The sequence below is a fragment of the Syzygium oleosum genome, unplaced genomic scaffold (assembly GCF_021117445.2).
Source record: "Syzygium oleosum isolate NSW1041296 unplaced genomic scaffold, Sole_v2.1 Sole_v2.02, whole genome shotgun sequence".
In the NCBI taxonomy this organism is placed as follows: domain Eukaryota; kingdom Viridiplantae; phylum Streptophyta; class Magnoliopsida; order Myrtales; family Myrtaceae; genus Syzygium; species Syzygium oleosum.
In genome coordinates, this window is record NW_026607486.1 from 7142768 (window position 1) to 7162158 (window position 19391).

Below are 19391 nucleotides of genomic sequence, written 5' to 3' on the forward strand. Positions count from 1 at the left end.
ATCAAATTCGGAGAAACATACTTTGGATTTCAGAGGAAAGACATTCAGATCTGAACACAGATACTGATTGAATCGTGAAAATTCCTTTTGAAGATCCAAATGAACTCCGATCTTGATAAAGTTAGTATCATTGGAAATATCTTGATCTCAATGTGAACTTTCATGAATAAAACTTTTTCATATTATGAACACATGAATTTATAAAAATCGAAGAACACATGAAGGTCAGTCAGAACTAGTCTGTCACCAGATCTATGCATATATGGCGTTGCAGATCCTACAATCCTAACATAGTCGGAATTTTATGAAAATTTTATGATGAACAGATTAAGATGTATTCTACGACTTTCATGAAGGAAGTTTCTTCAAACAACAATCATAGAAAATCATAAAAATCATAGAACAGCACAACGTCAATCAGGAAATCATCAGAACAGACTTGAACATCACATTCCAGATTCTGATCCTAACTTCCGAAAAGAGTTTTGACCTAGCAAACTAAGTCTGATTGAGGCATGCAATATATCAAATCGAAGCTTGAGACGTGTTTTACGACTCTCTAGTTCATCAATTCGCAATATTTCGATATTAACGAGCTGAAATCAGCATCTCAAACATGCAGGTTCCTCTGTACACGAATTTACAGAATAACATCCAAGTGTACTTACCTTGTTTAATGATGCTTCGATGCGCAATCGAGCCATCCGGTCTCCGTATTCAGATCAAGAGCAGCACGGAGAAGTCTCGGAAAGCTCGACAAACCTATGAGAATCGAGTGCACAAGCTATAGTGAGAACCGACTCGATTTCGCGCTAATGAACTAATAACGAAAAATCAAGTAGAAAGAAGCGATCTGGTGGCTGTTCAGCGGGAAGCTGGCCACCACAGCCACGTGAAGACACCAAGGAAGGCTGCTGGAGGTTCGGGATCGCCGGAGGGACTGCCGGCTAGCTGATTCAGCCGCTTGAACCGGCTGATTCAATCACCGGCGACTATGCCGGTGATGTTGCCGTGGAGGAGATCACGCCGGACAGAGCAGTTCCGGCCACCAGCAAGGACAGCTGGTCTTGCGACCAGCCTTGTGCCGCCGTGGAGGACGGCGGTGAGGCGGCAGCTCGCCGGAAAACGGCCGGCGGGAGGTGGAAAGGCTAGCGGCCGAGAGAGAGATCAAGAGGGAGAGAGAAGCGTGAGTTAGAGAGAGAGAGAGGGAAGAGAGGAGAGAGAATTCAGACCTGAAAATGTGAGAGCTTTCCAAATTTTGGAGGAAAAAAAACCTATATACTCCCCTCAATTTTGAATCTTAGCTCTTAGATTAATCCAATGGCCTAGAATGCATCCTTAGGGATTAAGAATATTCCTTAAGGACTAAGGATAGGTGACATGGCATTATGGATGGCCATGATCAATTTTGAATAAATGGCCATAATTAAATTACTTACCCCTAATTAATTTGCTTAATCCTTAAGGAATGACATTTTAGTAATTTCACTTAGGGGCATTTTCGTAATTTTCAATTAAGGGCATTTTTGTCATTTTTGGGCTCAAAGGGATGTGGCCGGCCTTGGCTGGTCGGAATATATCGCCGGCCACCGGATTTTTTATTGGAAAATGGCCGGTCCGATCGGACCGGTTCAATTCGAATCAAACCGGGTTGAACCGGTTGGTCCTGAGTTTGGCCGGGTTGAACCGGTTCAATCCTTAGTTCCATTTGTTCCAATTTTATATAATTTGATCTCTATCATGATTAATTGACCCCATTAATATTGAATTCGATTAAATTGGATTGAACCGATTTGAAATTCATGCACAAATTGATCCAATTTAACTTGTTTAGCTCAATTGTTCTTGAATTTGAGTTAATTGCATGGCCAAGCTAGACTAACGAATTTAATTGAAGTCCAATTAGCCAAATTGAGTCTCAATTCATCAAATTGAATATTAGTCTACAGTGGGTCAAGTTGAATTTCACTAATTTGACCAATTACTCTTAGACTTCTCAATCGTTAGATCACTAAATTGATCTAATTGGCTCAAATTCATGTGAATATTCCAAATTTGAAATCAAATTTGGATTTCATATAAGAAATTAGGCTCATTCATGTCTCAATTGCGCAAATCATGAAGAATTGATCAAAATCACTGATTATGGCCTAAATTGGGGATTTTTGCGTTTGGCTCGGAATCACAAAATTGGTTCCAAAATTGAAAGTAATACAACATCTAGATCAAATGTCATGAATGAAACTAACCTAAAAAATGAATAGAAATGAAGTAATTTCATTTTTGGCCAATTTGAACCAAATTCCGCAAATTGGGAAAAAGTTGATTCTAAATCGATTTTTGTAAAATTTCAAATGCCAAAGTCAAATTGAATGTAAAATAAGATGATTTTTGTATTTTTCAATTTTTTGGTCAAAGGTTTGACCAAAAGTCAAACCCTAGTTAACTTGTCACTAGGAGATTGATTTTATGATCAAATCTTTGAATGTTTCTAGAATTTCCACTTCTAAAGTGAAATTGGACTTGAAAGGAATCTTTTTATGCGAAAAGCCCCAATTTGACCTGGGGTTGACTTTTGGTTAAAGGGTTGACCAAAAAGTCAACTCGAAAGTCAACATTTTGACTTTTCAGGTTTTTGTATGAAATGAATAGAAAATTGTTTACAAAAGCTAGGCCAACAAACAGAATTAAAAAACGACACTTTTTGTTCAAGAAACGGGTTCCGTCGCGATCGGAAACCATAATCTCGAATTTTCTGCTTTTAATGACGCGTCGGCTAAAAATTAGGTGTCAACAGCTCTGCAGCTCGCTGGTGTGATCTCATTCAAATATTTCTCTGTCTTGTAAAGCTAGAGATTTTGGTAGTCACATTCGTCCGTTTGATCTACCGACGCGGAGTTAGAGCGCCACTACTTCCGCCATGTGTAGTTGCCGATATGCATTCCATGTCAGAATTTTAGTGTCTGTCGAGATCCAATTATCATGATTTCTCATTAGATAGCACGAATTAGTAACAAAATTCAATTATTAGATGCAACATCGTCATAAAAAATCCTGTCATCGAAATAGTTCCATTGCGATATGTGAACTTTTGTTCATAATATTTTGAAAACTTTCTACTGTTCTTTTATTTTACTTTCTATTATAATATGTGAACTTTTGTTGCTTCACACGGTCCGATTACAATACGTGAACTTTTTTATTCTACGCGAATATCAACTACAAGTTCTCCCTGTATTGCAAAAGCACAATGAACATGCGTAGAATATTCAGACATGTGAGGTCATCATGATGTTCCAATTGCTTACATATTGGTGAGGCAGATGTGCAAGCATGAGGACGTTCGAGTTATTGAAGCCCCGAGGACATGTGACGGAAGGGTTATAGCGAACGAAATTCGAAAAATTTAAAGAGCAAATTGAACAAAAGAAAAAATTTCAAGGATTGACATGGAGTATCAAATGTTGACACTTACATTTGCGCCCAAAGGTTTCTCACTCGTTCCATAAAAAAAATAGAGATCGAATTTGCCCATAATGACGGAGTTTGACCCCTAAACAAAAATGTTTCTCCCTTTATTACTGCTTTTCTTTGCATTTAAAAAAAGGGAACGAAAAATCGATAGGGGGGCAAAAAAATCTTCAGCAAATCGGAGGCGTGCGGGAATTCAGAAAAGGGCAACCGAGTAATAGGAAAGGGAGAATTTTGGGAGATTAAGGCGAGAGTATTAGTGAGCGGGAATAGAGAAAGAAAAAACATCCGGTGTTTCGGGGGAGCGGTGACTAGACCGCGTGAAAGATTTTCGACTTAAATTAGCCGGATGGATTACATGGACAAATTCTCAAAAGATTTATCACTATATTGGCCAAATTGAAAAGTTTAATACTGAATTGACATCTATACAATAGGTGTATGAGTTAAGTAATTTCTCCCTATGTTCAAGACATTGGTAAGAAAACAAAATTGGACTTGGTAAACAATACAAAAGTTGATAAATTTTAGGAAAAAAACTAAATAAATGTTGCTAACTAGTTCAAATGAGAGTTGGTAACCCAAAATAGTAGTTAACAAAAAAAAATGGTAAGTAATTCAAGTGAAGTTTGGTAACTTCATAAAAGAGTAGGGAATTAATGGTGTTGGTAAGAAGGATTGATAGTTTGCAAACGGTCAAAATGAGTCAGCAATTTCATAAAATTATCGGCAACTTACCAGCAAATTACTCAAAAATTAGACAACTAATGTGTTTTTTTAGTGGTAATTTTTTCACTTATCAACACTTTCAACAATCTACCAACGCCAAAAAGAAATACAATTTTTTTTGAATTAGAATCATCCCACATCAGTATTTGTAGAATTTGGAAAATGGTTAATACCACGAAATATCCCAAACCGGTACACTAATGACAAATTATCCTGAACTAATTTTTTTACAATAAAAAACCCCAAACTGATACGCCGGTGACAAATTACCCGAACTAATTTTTTAACCACCAAACACCCCAAACTGATACACTTGTGACATATTTACCCTCCATTAGTTTCCGTTAAATTTTACAGTCAAATTGCCGAGTTGGATGACACGTGGTAGTTGACGGGTATTCAAGTTTGGGGTTTTACCCCTTTGTTTGTCACAAGTTTACTAATTTGTGATTTTTCGTGGTATTAATCCTATTTAATAGAGGGTAAATTTGTCACAAGTGTACCAGTTTGTGGTTTTTTGTGGTCAAAAAATTAGTTGGGGTAAATTTATCACAGGTATACTGATTTAAGATTTTTGGTGGTCAAAAAATTAGTTCGAGGTAAATTTATCACAAATGTACCAGTTTGGAGTTTTTCGTGGTATTAACCCTTTGGAAAATCATGAAAGCTTATCTACTAGAAACAATCCACTTTCAATTGTTTCTTTTTCAATTGTTTCTTTGTTTAATGTTCTCTTCCATAATCTTACTATTCCCAACTTTCACGGATACAATATGATCCAGAATTCCGGAGTAAATGGCCCGAACTTCATTATTTTGGTAATTTTCAGTGGCTTTATAGTTCTGATTTCTCATGGTCATTATGATCACAACAGTCGGTTTGACGGGACTTCTCTAAAAAGTTTGCTGTTCCTCTTCTCTCTAATTTTGAGTGAATTAGAGATACATATCTACTTACCATTAGAAAGTAAAAGAGTGTTATGAGCCGAAGTTGTGTGCCATTCACAAGATCAATGTCAGCACAGAAGATAACAAGAGAGGAGAGGAGCAACCTCAGTGACGGAGAGAAAACTACCTTACAGGCTCACTGCAATGATGATGTTGTGGAGACAATCAATCATAGTACAGAGTGTAGAAATACCGATCCATGACTTAATCTCATTACAATGGAGTCGATCACACACCCAAAGTTTACTTCCTCATTCTCTTGCTACTAGTAGTACTTGCTTTCCAACATTGCGGCCGCTGAAGAGTCCAACCAGAGCAGATGGTCCATTCTCCAGCCCCTCGGCTATGTCTTCGATGTACACTATCTTCCCTTCTCTGATGTGAGGCAGCATAAAGTCCAGGAACTTGGAGTAATGGTCGACGTAATCTGAAACCACGAATCCCTCAATCCGGACTCTGCTGTACACGATATGCATCAAGTTGGTGACGCCGTCAGGTGGGTCAAGGTTGTACTGTGATATCATACCGCACACGGCTATCCGGCCCCGAACTCTCATGTTGAGGAGCACCGCATCCAGCGTTTTACCGCCAACATTCTCAAAATAGATATCAATACCTTGGGGAAAATATCTGCCAACAGTTTAAAATATACAAATTGTTACGGCAACTCTGTAATCTTATTTATGATCTCTTTATATTGCAGCTATTTACAGCAACCTTAGTGTCAGATCTTAGCTATTAAGGGCATGTTTCTGCATAGAGTCTTTGGACATTTTGGGTATCAAGCCACCAACAAAAGCACACGTTGATTCTGCATAAGGTTTTTGGACATGTCTCCTGCCTACTAACCTCTTCAAAGCTGCATTGAGATCGCGCTCCTCTTTGTAGTTGAATGCGTCGTTGAAACCAAACTTGCTCTTCAACAAATCAACCTGTGTGTGGGGCCAAAAAGAGAGCAATATGAGTGAGAAATGCACTACTTTCTTACAGTGAGACTCTCCTCTATAGCTTCGAAGTAAAGAATGCAAAACAGCTTTTAATGAATTCTTAGATTTAGCCCCGCCAAACTCGTGAGGCCCATTCACAGTTTGAAACACGATAAAATTGGCGAACCTTCTCTTTGCTTCCAGCGCTACCGACAACGTAACATCCCATCAACTTTGCGAACTGTCCCACGAGCTGTCCAACTGCACCGGCCGCCGCCGATACGAAGACGTACTCTCCTTTCTTAGGGGAACACACCTCGTAGAAGCCGACATAGGCGGTCAGCCCAGGCATACCTAACAAAAAGATGCCCAACAAAATCAGGTAATTGATGCACAACTGATGTGCATGATTCTTCACCAGCAAACAAATAGAGATTTGAATTAATTAACTTATTACCAAGAATGCCAGTGTAGTAAGAAAGAGGCACATCTGTGTGCTCGATTTTGAAGAGGCCTTGAGGACTGGTGATGAGGCTGTACTCTTCCCATCCTGTCGTGCCATAAACTAAGTCGCCCACTTTGAATTCTGGGATGCCCGAGTCCACAATTTTGGCCACCCCAGACCCAGTTATAGGCTGCATTCAAACATCAGCCTCAATGAACTATGAATGTGTTCGAATGTTGGCTTTATATTCTACATGAGCTGCAAAACCATTTTTAGGTGTTCACGGTTTGTTTTCCGTTTTAGGGACTCACTAAATTGTGGAGTTCAGAGTAAGATCAATGATTCTTTTAGAGCATGTTTCTCTTTAATTTCTCTCTCAATGTTCTTTGAAACTTGTAAGTGATTTCCTTGGTTTGGCTCGGGAGCATGTGCACCTGCTTAAGAGTGACAGCGAGTCCAGCTAACTACTTATAACCTGTTCGAGTTTGCTCGCAGGCTTGATTCGTTAGAGTTGAGTTCAAGAGCAGTTCTTAATCATGACAAGCATGAGTTTGAAAATACTTGAATCCCGTAGTTGGCAAGCATAATCGAATAACCAAGCATGTACATATGTACGTAGATGGGAATAATATTAAAAAAAACTTATTAAAACTTGCATGTTTAATTTAAGTTTCTTGTACTATTTGAGCCGAGGTTGAGCTGGACTGAGTCGAGTCTTGAATATTTTGAGTCGAGGATCTCGAACATGGAATTATGCCGACGCAGCTTCATCCGGTCCAACCCAACTACAAGCCACGTGGGGCCCACATGATCCGGAAGGTGTAATGAACCGGGCTCATAGGACCAGATTCATCTAAGGATAGCTCTTCCAGCAAAGAAGGGCCAAATTAAAGTGTAACAACCTAGACATTCCTCAGCCGGAGAGTGTAAGATTGAGCTCACTTACAGAGTCGGGAGTGTAAGAAGGGAGCAATCTGTTGAGGAGGTTTGGCGTCATGAGGAGGCGCATGTAAGGATCGCAGGACAAGTAGAGATTCTTCACCACGACTGCGCACGATCCCCGAGGAACTCTGAGCTTCGTCTCCTTCCTTCTCACTTCCATGTCATCTTCCCTCGGAAACCCATTCACGAAGTCTCTCAGGATCACTTGCTTGTTGCTCACGGTCACCCCCTCCACTTCTTCACCTCTACGCTCCTCCATTCTCTCTCTCTCTCTCTCTCTCTCTCTCTCTCTCTCTCTCTCTCTCTCTCTCTCTCTGCAGGCTCGGCAGGAGTTTCCTGAATAACTCTGGATCTGTGTTCCTGCGATTGGGCTCCGAGATATGTAGGACCAAAAAACGTGTGGTCTGTACGAGTGTTTTGCTCGAAAGGTCCTCCTGCGCGCATTATCTAGCCAGTACAACATCCCATGTCACGACACTTGATGAAGTTGACTGTCCTAGTTTCTTTAATTGCATCTTTTGTTGGTAATTATGAATGAGCTAAAAAATACAATTGTCGATGCCTCACGACAAGCATTCCCTGAGGACAGTGTTCGGTTTTGTTAAGTTAAATTTCATTCCGAATGATGTTGACGTGGTAATTTTTAAATATTTTTTTTAGTTTTTATTAATTTTTAGTTTCCTTTTCTTTTTCTTCCTTCTTTTTATGTCCACAATGGCCGGCGAGGTTTTGGCAAGGCTCGTCAGCCACCAGGCAAAGGCTACAAAGCCCTCGCTGCCCACCCGGCCTCGACCAGATTTGGGCGTGGCTAGCCTCGCCATGGCCTTGTCGGCCGTGGGCGAGGCCCTAGCGAGGCGGCGACCAACTGTGAACCCACGTGGCTTGCAAATCTCCCGTTCAAGGCGCCGCCTTCTCTCTCTCTCTCTCTCTGTGCAGCCAAAAGCCCTGGCTTGCAAATCTCCCGTTCAAGGCGCCGCCTTCTCTCTCTCTCTCTCTCTGCAGCCAAAAGCCCTGGCTTGCAAATCTCCCGTTCAAGGCGCCGCCCCCCCCCCCCTCTTCTCTCTCTCTGCAGCCAAAAGCCCTGATCTTTTTGGTTGAAGTGATTGAGTATAAGGTCCATTGGTGCGTTTGGAAAGACTCCATCGTCTTCTGTTGGACTAAATTCTGGTGGCATTACTACCTAAAGTGAGTGGAATGGTTGAAGTGATTGAGCATAAGCTCCATTGGTGCGTTGGAGAGACTCTATCATCTTCTTGGACTGAATTCTGATGGCATTACTACCTAAATTAAGTGGGATGGTTGAAGTGATCGAGTACAGGCTTCATTGGTGCGTTGGAAAGACTCCATCATCTTCTGGTGGGAAAAGAATACTAGAAATGCCAAAACTTGTGTACGGCGCTCACTTTAGTGCCAAAAGTTTTCGCCGGCTCACTTAAGTGCCAAATCGGAGGAAAAATAATCACTTAAGTGCCAACGGCGAGAAATTCCGGTCAAATTAATACGTGCCTTTTATAATTAAAATTTTAAAACGAGTTGGAATTTTTAAAAAAAAAATCGGTCTACGTGGAAATATAATTCGATTTTTTAAATATTTTTTCTGAAATTTTTTTCTTTCTTTTCTTTTTCCTTTTTCTTTCTTCTTCTTCTTCTACCTTGGGTCACCGCCGGTAACCGGCGGCCGGCCGCTTGGCCTCAGCGACGGCGAGGCCGACCTCGCCGTCGTTGGGTTTGGCGACGGCGAGGTCGGCCTCGCCATGGCCGAACGACGCTCGACCTCGCCCAGATCCGGCAAGGTCGAGCCTCACCAGCCGTGGCGAGGCCGGTCTCGCCGTCGCTAGGTTTGGCGACGGCGAGACCGGCCTCGCCAAGGCCGGCGAGGCTCCGTTGCCCGGATCCGGCGAGGTCGAGCCTCGCCGGCCGTGGCGAGGCCGACCTCGCCATCAGCCGGGTTTGGCGAGGCCGACCTCGCCGTCGCCGGGTTTGGCGACGGCGAGGTCGGCCTCGCCACTGGCCGGCAAGGCTTGACCTCGCCGGATCTCCGGGCAACGCCGAGCCTCGCCGGCCGTGGCGAGGCCTGTCTCGCCGTCGCCAAACCCGGCGACGGCGAGGCCGGCTCGCCACGGCCGGCGAGGCTTAACCACGCCGGATCTGGGCGAGGTCGAGCCTCGCCCGGCAGTGGCAAGGCCGACCTCGACGTCGCCAAACCCAGCGACGGCGAGGCCGACCTTGCCACGGCCGAGTGAGGCTCGACCTCGCCCAGCCATGGCGAGGCCGGTCTCACCGTCGCTAAACCCGGTGGCGGCGAGGCCGGCTCGCCATGGCCGTGCGAGGCTCGACCTCGCCCAGATCCGGCGAGGTCGAGCCTCGCCGGCCATGGCGAGGCCGACCTCACCGTCGCCAAACCCGGTGACGGCGAGGCCGACCTCAACCGGCCGACGGCGAGGCCGGCCCTCCACGGCCGGCGAGGCCGGCCTCAACCCGGCCGACGGTGAGGCCGGCCTCGCCGGCCATGGCGAGGTCAACCTCGCCGTCGCCAAACCCAGCGACGGCGAGGTCGGCCTCGCCGTCGCTGAGGCCAGGCGGCCGGCCGTGGCCGGTGGCCGGCCTCCAGTCACCGGCGGTGACCCAAGGTAGAAGAAGAAGAAGAAAGAAAAAGAAAAAAGAAAATAAATTCAAAAATAATATTTAAAAAAATCCAAGTGTACATGCTAAACTACGTCGTTTTGATGTGTACATGCTGACTCAACCTTCGGCGAGCCACATCGGCTTCAAAAATTAATAAAAAAATGCCACGTCGGATTTCCGGCCAAACTGACCGGAGTTGACACTTAAGTGATCATTTTTCAAAAATTTTGGCACTAAAGTGATCCAAAAGAAACTTTTGGCACTAAAGTGAGCGCCGTACACAAGTTTTGACACTTGTAGTGTTCTTCTCCCTCTTCTGGTTGACTGAATTCTGGTGGCATTACTACCTAAAGTGAGTGGGATGGGTCAGGCATTTCGTCAAGCAACTAGAAGGATCAAGGCGACGCCGGGTTCAGACATGGCTCCGCCTTCCATCTTGAGGTGTGGCCGTGGGCGAGGGTCCACCCACTATAAGGGAAAAAAAAAGAAGGAAGAAAAGAAAAAGGATAAAGAAAATAAAAAAAACTTATTTAAAAAATGATCACATTAACCTGCCAAAATTTATCGGATAGACTGAATTAGTACAAATATAAAAAGTTTAGTATTGAATTGACATAATTATAATAAATTTATGACTTTTTTGATAATTTTTTCAATTTAAATCACCCCATCTCGGAAAAGATGGCTGTGAGAATGGCCCTGTTCAGGTTTTGGAGGGGACGAGGAGACGAAGGTTTCTCCTAGCAAACAGGACTCTTGATTCTGAGCAGTGGACAGCCACAGTAAGAGTATAAAGTGTAGAGTGAGGGTGCAACACTCCTCAACGAGCGAAGAAGTGATTCTTGGTGGGGTTGCTCAGGAATCTGAAATGGACAACAAGAAAAGCAGAGTCTTGATCGTCGGAGCGACCGGGAACTTGGGCCACGAATTGGCCAAAGCCAGCCTCAACTTCTCGCACCCGACCTTCGCACTCGTGAGAGAGACTGCTTTCGCCGACCCCAACAAGCTGGTCAAGCTCCGGTCTCTCTCCGATGCTGGTGTTACCCTCCTCAAGGTACCCACTTCTTGATCTCTGTTGTGTTTTGCTTGGCTCGGTCTTTCTTGATTTTCATGGGGATATTGTTTTTGTTGCGTGTTTTTTTTTTCTTTTGCCTTACTGGGTGTTTCAGGGTTCATTGCAAGATGAGGAGAGTCTCATTGAAGCAATCAAGAAAGTGGATGTTGTGATTTGTGCTGTGAGCTCCACACAGGTCCCAGATCAGAAACTGCTGATTCAGGCCATCAAGAAAGCTGGCTCTATCAATGTAACATCTTTTCTTTGATCCCCTTTGATCGCTTTTTGTCTTTTTTTGTTTTGGTGGGTTTGACTTAAAAAGTAATTTTCTTTATTGTGATAATGTCGATTGGTAACACTGGAACAATGAGTAAAATATTTTGTAGGGACATTCTGTATTGAACAAAATGCCATAAGCTAGGCCAAGGCAACCCAATAACATATACTGATTCTTGACTAATGAGTCTGAATAGACAGTGTAGTATGTCTTGAATTCAGCTTTTAGGTTCATTTTTGTTTTGATCCCTAAATTGGAAATATTATATATAGAGACAATTACACAAATTATGATGCAAACATGGAAATGCAATGTAGTTTCTGACTAACTAATAGGTAATGACACTGGATCAGATATATATGACTCTACTGGGAAGTAAAGCGTGGCACTGCATTCTTCTTTCGGCAGTAATGTTTAATGCCAAAGAATATATCGATGTACATTGTGGGAGGAGAAGTTGAATGCAAAATGCTGAAAATTTTGTTAAGGTGAAACGAAGAAAGCTTAATTCTCCTTTTGCAGAGGTTTATTCCTTCGGAATTTGGTTTGGACCCAGACAAGGTTCACATATCTGGCATGGACTACAACTTCTACTCAAGGAAGGCCCAAATAAGGCGTCTTGTGGAGGCTGAAGGCATTCCTTATACCTTCGTATCTTGCAACTTTTTCATGAGCTGTTTACTTCCATCCCTGGTTCAACCGGAGCTCAAGGCACCTCCAAGGGACGAGATCAAAATTTATGGAGACGGAAATATAAAAGGTTCATTCTTGAGTAGCTTTCAATTAGTTTATGTGGGCAATTTGTGTCATTTATTGGAGCTTAAAATTGGAGAGCATACACTGCCTTGCAGGTGTCTTCGTGAAGGAATGTGATGTCGCAGCATTCACCATAAGTACATTGGACGACCCGCTTACACTGAATAAGGTTTTGTACTTGAGGCCCCCAGGTAATGTCTACTCCATGAATGAGCTAACCGATATTTGGGAGACCAAAATCAAAAAGAAGCTCCAGAAGACGTACGTATCAGAAGAAGAGCTTCTACATAAAATCAGAGGTACTATTTCTCATATTATGTACAGTGCAACTTATGTACGAATTTGTTACGAGTTAAGCATGGTTACTAGTAGTGTAGAAAACATTTCATCAGAGTCCCGACCACAATACTGGTGCTGCCGGAGAATGAGAAATTACAGATAAAGAGGCATACAAGAAAGAAACTATAATTCTTTTTGGTAGAAACTCATGAACACACTGTCTATGGGTGCTGCAAATCCAATGCCATCAATTTTGTGTCCTTACCGTGTGATAGTTGTATAAGGAAATTCGACTCACATAGTCTAGGCTAAGCATTCGCTTCATGCCAAACTTTCTGAGACAAGGTTGCTCCATCTTAGTAAAGGCTTGGGATTATGCTAAGTGCTCCCAAGTAGAATAGGCTCCCTGATAAATGGCACTGGCACAGCTTCGGGTGAGTGAAAGTTTAGGAATCATACATTGGACAGTACAGAAGACGTTTAAAGGACAGTACGTCCCAAACAAGCTGATTTTCTTTAGGATGAGTCCAATCCAGTACATAAAAACAGGCATATGATGAACAGCTAGAATTAGCAGGGTTATACATGAGCAGTCTAAGGTAAATGCCATTCTTGAGAGAACTTTGCCTCGACTCCCCAAGTAAAACTGTAAAACAATAAAAAAGAAAAAGAAAGACAAAGGGCTTCCGCTAATGAAGTAAAGGTACATTTGTTATCAAGGAAATGATTTTTGTTATGGACTGGAGGATGTAAGGAAGGTTCGCTTTTCTTTCCAGACATTGTTTGGCAATTATACTATTACTGAAGCAACTTCTTCAATAATTTTACATGTAACGTGGCTTGCCGTGATGCAGAGACTCCGTATCCAGACAACATGCTGTTCATTTTCATATATTCTGTCTTCATAAAGGGTGATCAAACGTACTTCGATATAGAGTCGTCTCGGGGTTTGGAGGGGACACAACTGTATCCACACTTGAACTACACTACCATCAGTGAGTATTTGGACACCCTTGTGTAGCAGCTATGTTTAGGTTTCTCCGAAATGTGTAACTCTGCATTTTTCTTCTCATATGTGCTCCATTGTTCATGAGCACACCGAACATGATATTTTCTACTGAATTGAAGAAGGTAGCTTCCATAAATTCATGAGGGTAAAGATTTAACACCTGCAGAAGATCATTTCATAACTTTTGAAAGCATTTTATCTTGGAAAAGCGTACAATTCAATCCTCTCTTTTGCTTTTGAATCGCTAGAAAATATTTTAGGTATGTTCAAAGTATAATAAGTCAAGTTGACCATGTAAATAGTGGATATTAAGAAAAAGAAGCTCCCATGTACTATTAGGGAGAACGAAAAATGTTCCGGGGCTGGAAGATTTTGCTGGTGACGGATGGCACAACGGAAGCAACAATGTTCCCTATTGATGCATATCGGGTCATGAACAGAATGAGATCTTGGAAATTGCTTTGTTATCGTCCTTTTTTTCCTGCATATTGCTTCAAGCATGTCTTCGAATGCTTCGGGCATGTTTGATGGTTAATGTGCTTTCTTGCAAAGTTTTACCTTAATTAGGCCTGCTTTTAGTCAAGCTTCTACTTTTGGAAGTTGCGACTCCTTTGAGATGATTAATTTTCATGGTTCTTCCTCGATATAGACAAAGAATGCTATAATCATTCGGAATTAGAAGCTAGAGGCAGCAGCTGTTATTTCTGACTCTACGGTTTTTGTATGTACTTGACTAGCTTTTGATGCCAAAGCGCGAGTTATCAAGGCTTCGTTCGTTTCACGGAAAATAACTTCCGAAAAAACGTTTTTCGGGTTTTCCGATATTCGTTTCACGGAATATAACTTCCCAAGGAAAACATTTTCCAGAAAATGGACAAAACACCTTCACTTTTGAGGAAAATGTTTTCCTCTTTTTGAAAAGAGGAAAATATTTTCTCCCCTCCTTCTTTCACCATTCATTTTAAATATTTTAATTTTCTTTTTTTATCTTTTCTTTTCTATCTTCTTCTCCGGCCAGTCCCCGGCCACGGCGGTCGGGCAAGCTCGGGCCTCGCCAGATCCGGCGAGCTGGGAGAGGCTCGAGCCTCACTCGAGGTCGCCACAGCTAGCCGGATCTGGCGAGGCCCGAGCTCACCTGACCGGCCTCGGGCAAGCTTGGCCACGCCAGATGAGGCAAGCCAAAGCCTCGCCACATGCCAGCAAGGCTTGACCTTGCCGAAATCTGGCGAGCTCGAGCTTCGCCGGCCTGTGGCGAGGCTCGAGCTGGCCGGCGACCGACTGAGGAAGAAGAAGGAGAAGGAAAAACAAATTAAAAATATTTTTAAAAAATAAAAAAAAATTTATAAAAAGTAGTGCAATGAAGAAAATCTTTTTCATATCGAACAATGGAAAATATTTTTCAAAACTTTTTCAAATTTCAGCCGAACACCGAAAAATTATGTCATTTTCCAAGAAAATGACTTCCTAAAAAATATTTTCTAGAAATTTAATATTTTCCGCAAAGCGAAGTGAACCGAACGGAGCCTAAGAGTCAGGATCCCCAAATCGAAAAGATCAACATGCTCGATCCATTCTTTTTGGCCACCTGCTAATATAATGTCCAAGCATGCTCCCTATTTGACATATGGAATAACTAGATACCTAATTTGATGGGTCGTGTTTTCCTTTATCTCAATCAATCTTAACCCACCAAAAGCATGGTCGTAGGGATCCAAGAAAACATAGCCCTGATTTGACAGACAAGTCCAGTGAATTAAGGTCTCACCATATTAGCAGATCAGCATGGCGAAATTACAGTCTTACATCTATCCCCAAGGCTTTGAAATTCTAAAGTGCAGCTGCTCGATATACCAGTATAGTAATTTCACTTGGATCAGAATTCTCATTGGTCGTGGTACAATTTTGACCCCCATTCTTGATTTAGGTCCAAAGCAGGTTCGGTACATAACCGCCGAACAGCACAAGGGCTTGTTCATAGATACATGGAAGTTGAATAGACGCTGCGTGAAGTGCCAACATTATGCCATGACCTGCTTTAGCCCCAAAAAGTATAGAGGAAAAAGAATGCAGGTAGCGGGTCATGAACATTGAAAAAAATTTCCAGTATCATTGATAGTCAAATTTCCTTACTACATAATAGAAGGGTTACAAGGACAGTGTCGGCATTCAACGCAGACGAAATCTATCATGTACCAGGAAGGAGACTCCTCGGGACGGTGAACATCCCTTGGCAGCTATAAGCACCTCTTTCCACCAACATTGGAAAGGCGATGGTACAGTTGATCTATCCATTCCAAACTACGTATCCAAATTTATATAACATCAATCGAGATCCTTGAAGTGAAAACGAAAAAGGAACAGATATCATGAATATCCAAATAGCAACCATTCTACCATCTTCCGTCCAAAATTCCCCAACTGCAATACTATGCTGCCCCATTTTAATCCCCACGTGAGCCACTGGTACTAGCAAAAGATTTCTTACCACCATACTTCTGCAAAATAAATAGAATTGCAGCCATTACTTGAAAGGTGATAATGCTAGTAGTAAAAGTTGCAGTAACCAGAACAAACTAGTGTGCAAATTCGTTCGCAAAGCCATGTGAAGGATTGGTATTTAAACAAATGGACCATATCCAAGCATCCAGTAAGTTTTTTTCACAACCCTTCTGTAAACCCATTTGTAAACTAATCTCTACTGCACAGTTCATAAGAAAAATACATATACCGACACTACAAAGAGATCTCACCTGCTTCCCAATGCTGAATGGTATATACTTGTATTTGATCATGTGTGCAATTTGACGTCTCATTGTCATGATGAAAAGCACGAGCCAGTAAAAGAGCAATATGGGCCAAAAGACGGGAACATCAAACATGGAGAAGAAGGTCATGAGGAATGCTATGAAAAATGCACTTGTTATGGAGTGCCTGAAAAACATAAAGAAACCAGTCAAGTGATAACTCAACTCAACACAGTGCACACATAATGACCGAGAAAGCACTTTCCAATTGAAAAAAAGCTTAATAGCTGGAGAAAAGGTTCACATATAAGGCAACTCTCTCGTTGATGTTTAACAGTCTTAAAACACCATACTTCCTGAGGCAACAGCTCAGACAAACTTAATAACCTACTTGGCCCAGAGCTATTATGACTATCAAGTCAAGTTAAATCATAACTTTACTTTAGTCCAGCATCTTTGTTTAACAATTCTAAGAGTGTAACCACAAATAATTTGCAGGAATGAAAGAATTGCTTCTTAAAATCACGTCTTTTCCAGAGTTAAACAACACGTCCACGTCAAACATTAAGCATCAAGACAAAGATTTGTCAGTCGCATGCAGTATTATTATGTTAATAGGGAATGATATAGAAATTAACACCGTTTTTCAAGTAAACCAGCTCCCATGCCTGGCATCACATATAACAGCTCAACCAACCATCATCTAACATACTGTTATGTTCATCGTTCTAAATTCTAGGCGCCACTAATTATGAAAAAACAAGGGAGACAACATCTTCAGATTAATAAATTCAAAAGCAAGAAAAGACGAGCATAAATCAAACCAATGCAAGAGGATACATACTACCGACTTTGTGTATCACTTCCAAGAAACTCGTCTCACGAAGTAACTTCGGTGCAAGCCATAGATTAGCCAAACTAAGTTGTAGAAAATGACAAAAAACTAACTAGGATCTCACAAGACCGAATCTTTTAAAGGTCATTAAAAGATTGTGTAGATTTTGCTTTCGTATTCAACTTCCTGGTCCACTCACCAACGCCTCAACGACATAGCCTCTATTTGGGGATGAACACTTTCGCGAACTACCACTAAGCCACTCAATCTTCCATGAACTACTACACCACAAGACTATTATAAGCGACCTAACAATAAAGAGTTACAAGCTAACAAACAAACCAGAATAGCACTTGCAAATGCCTCCAACCTACAGAGAAACTTCAAATGACTGCAAGCATCGAATGAGATACACATTCTGATGAACAATTCAACCCTAGCGCAAGAAAAAGGGGATTCAGCAAAATGGGCCAAAAAGAACAGGAGGAATATTCAATTACCAGAACTTGAACTCCGGGAGCCGCCGGATGAACGGCTTGAACTCGTCGGACCCTTTCGTCGGCAGCATCGGCCCGTCCGAGGCTTCCAACTCGGGATCGACCAACGGGGACAGGAACCCGATCATGAGATTCAGTATATAGATCCCCAGGCCATACGAGACAATGTAAAACCCCTGGATGTACACGACGCGCATGACGTAGATGGCCACCAGGACGAGGGTCCCGATCCACCGGTAGGTGGCGTGGGGGGTGGACTTATCCAGGTAATGCTGGTACAGCCTCCAGACGTCGTGCCTCCACTGATCTATCGGCGCCGCCGCCGCCGCCGAGGCAGCATCGCTCCCAGCTCCCTCCATCGAATCCAACCACCAAACCCTGCAGCACAAAACAAAACCAAATCCATCAACCACGCAGGAAACCGCATTTGGGTTTCTCACAAAATCGCGGCTTGACACGACCCGGAAACACAACCTCGCTCAAAATGCGCAATTTCCGCCACAACGAACCAACCCATTCAGAAACCCTCCCCCCCCCCCCCCCCTTCCAAGAACAGACAAAACGCGGAAATTAGGGCATCATCAACTGCACCGAACAACGGGTCCCAGGAAACGAACGAGGAATCGATCGATCCCCAGGAGGGGCGAACCCCGGGAAAACCCGGACATGCCCCCCGAGGATCCGAAGCCAAGCTAAGCCACGAATCGCTCGAGAAAACCGCACGGAAATTCGAGGGAAAGTCGGGTCGAGATCGGGAGGAGCGCAGCGGATCGATGGAGGAGAAGCTGACCTGGAATGAGACCGGCGTTGAAGGGAGATTGAAGGAAGGATCGAGACGATGGAGGAGGCGAGGCGAGGCTGAAAGAGCGAGCAGCGGCAGATCTACACAAGCAGAGAGACGGAGTAAGAGAGAGAGAGACGGGGGAGGGGAGGAGATTTTCAGGCCTTTTTCGTATGACGACTTCTTTTTTTCTTTTTTCTATTTTATTGAATTTATTATGTGTCCCCCCATCGAGCGTCGTCTTCTACTTTTCCCTGTTTTTGTCTTTTTTTTTGTATTTTTTTTTTGTTTTTAGTCGTTTTGGCATTTTGGTGGCGTATAAGCGCGTATTCCTCGTACGCGGAAAACTTAATAATCATGCATGTTGTCATCTAAGCACGATATAAATCGGAATAGGATGAAATTTATCGTTTCATGTGTTTGGTTCTTCCTTAAGATAGGATGAGGTCGGGTATAAGAGGATTATAGACATAAGAATATATGACGAAAGAGATGGGATAAAGGTGGATTGGATATATTTATGGTATAATAACTATTTTTTCTTCAAGTAACAAACTTATTAAATTTATAAAATTAAAATAATGACTATGTATAAATAATATGTGAATTCTAATATAAAAAAAGAAAATTCAAAATAACCGTAATTTTTTTTTTATCTATTACCGGTTTTATTTATATAGTTGAATTTCTTTCTATTTTGTAATATATATCGTACATGTTTTGTATTTATATTTATTACATATTTTAGGCATATTAGTATATTTTATTACTTATTAAAATTTCTATTAAGAAATGATGGAAGGGAATAAAAAGGAAATACAAAAGAAAATGAATAAAAAAGAGAGGGAAATATAAAGAAAAAATAAGTAAATAAAAATGGAGTAAGTGAGAAAGTCGAAGCATTATACTTTTCGAAATTGAGAAGGTGAATGATTATATTTTTTTCTATATTACTAGATTCGACATTCGACGCATGATTTACCCTGTCGAGGTTGCAGTAGCACATTTACATTTCTTATCACAGTCGAACCGGTGGCTCTAGAATATTGCAATGAGTTCCTTTTTTGTAATCAT

At 42.1% G+C, this 19391-nt stretch overlaps 3 protein-coding genes across 4 annotated transcripts; 1 reads left to right on the plus strand and 2 right to left on the minus strand.

The window, feature by feature from the left end:
- Positions 1 to 5177: 5177 nt before the first annotated feature.
- Positions 5178 to 7821, minus strand: LOC115688437 (2-alkenal reductase (NADP(+)-dependent)-like). Of its 2 annotated transcripts, none has more exons than XM_056309020.1 (5): positions 7561 to 7821; positions 6531 to 6708; positions 6261 to 6427; positions 5997 to 6079; positions 5178 to 5777 (listed from the first exon to the last, which is right to left on the minus strand). In XM_056309020.1, the coding sequence occupies exons 1-5, from the start codon at positions 7717 to 7719 to the stop codon at positions 5399 to 5401; spliced, it is 966 nt and encodes a 321-aa protein (XP_056164995.1). In that variant the 5' UTR covers positions 7720 to 7821; the 3' UTR covers positions 5178 to 5398. The 2 variants fall into 2 exon arrangements, with proteins under 2 accessions (XP_056164995.1, XP_030470118.1); XM_030614258.2 differs by having other exon boundaries at positions 7465 to 7820.
- A 2941-nt stretch (positions 7822 to 10762) lies between these two features.
- Positions 10763 to 13619, plus strand: LOC115688537 (probable pinoresinol-lariciresinol reductase 3). The gene is made up of 5 exons (XM_030614363.2): positions 10763 to 11139; positions 11255 to 11389; positions 11939 to 12176; positions 12268 to 12471; positions 13306 to 13619. Exons 1-5 carry the CDS (start codon positions 10954 to 10956, stop codon positions 13470 to 13472), a joined length of 930 nt encoding a protein of 309 aa, XP_030470223.1. The 5' UTR covers positions 10763 to 10953; the 3' UTR covers positions 13473 to 13619.
- A 1928-nt stretch (positions 13620 to 15547) lies between these two features.
- On the minus strand, positions 15548 to 18426 carry LOC115689765 (protein RER1A-like). The gene is made up of 4 exons (XM_030615920.2): positions 18327 to 18426; positions 17540 to 17914; positions 16211 to 16391; positions 15548 to 15955 (listed from the first exon to the last, which is right to left on the minus strand). Exons 2-4 carry the CDS (start codon positions 17893 to 17895, stop codon positions 15902 to 15904), a joined length of 591 nt encoding a protein of 196 aa, XP_030471780.1. The 5' UTR covers positions 17896 to 17914; positions 18327 to 18426; the 3' UTR covers positions 15548 to 15901.
- Between the last annotated feature and the right edge of the window lie 965 nt (positions 18427 to 19391).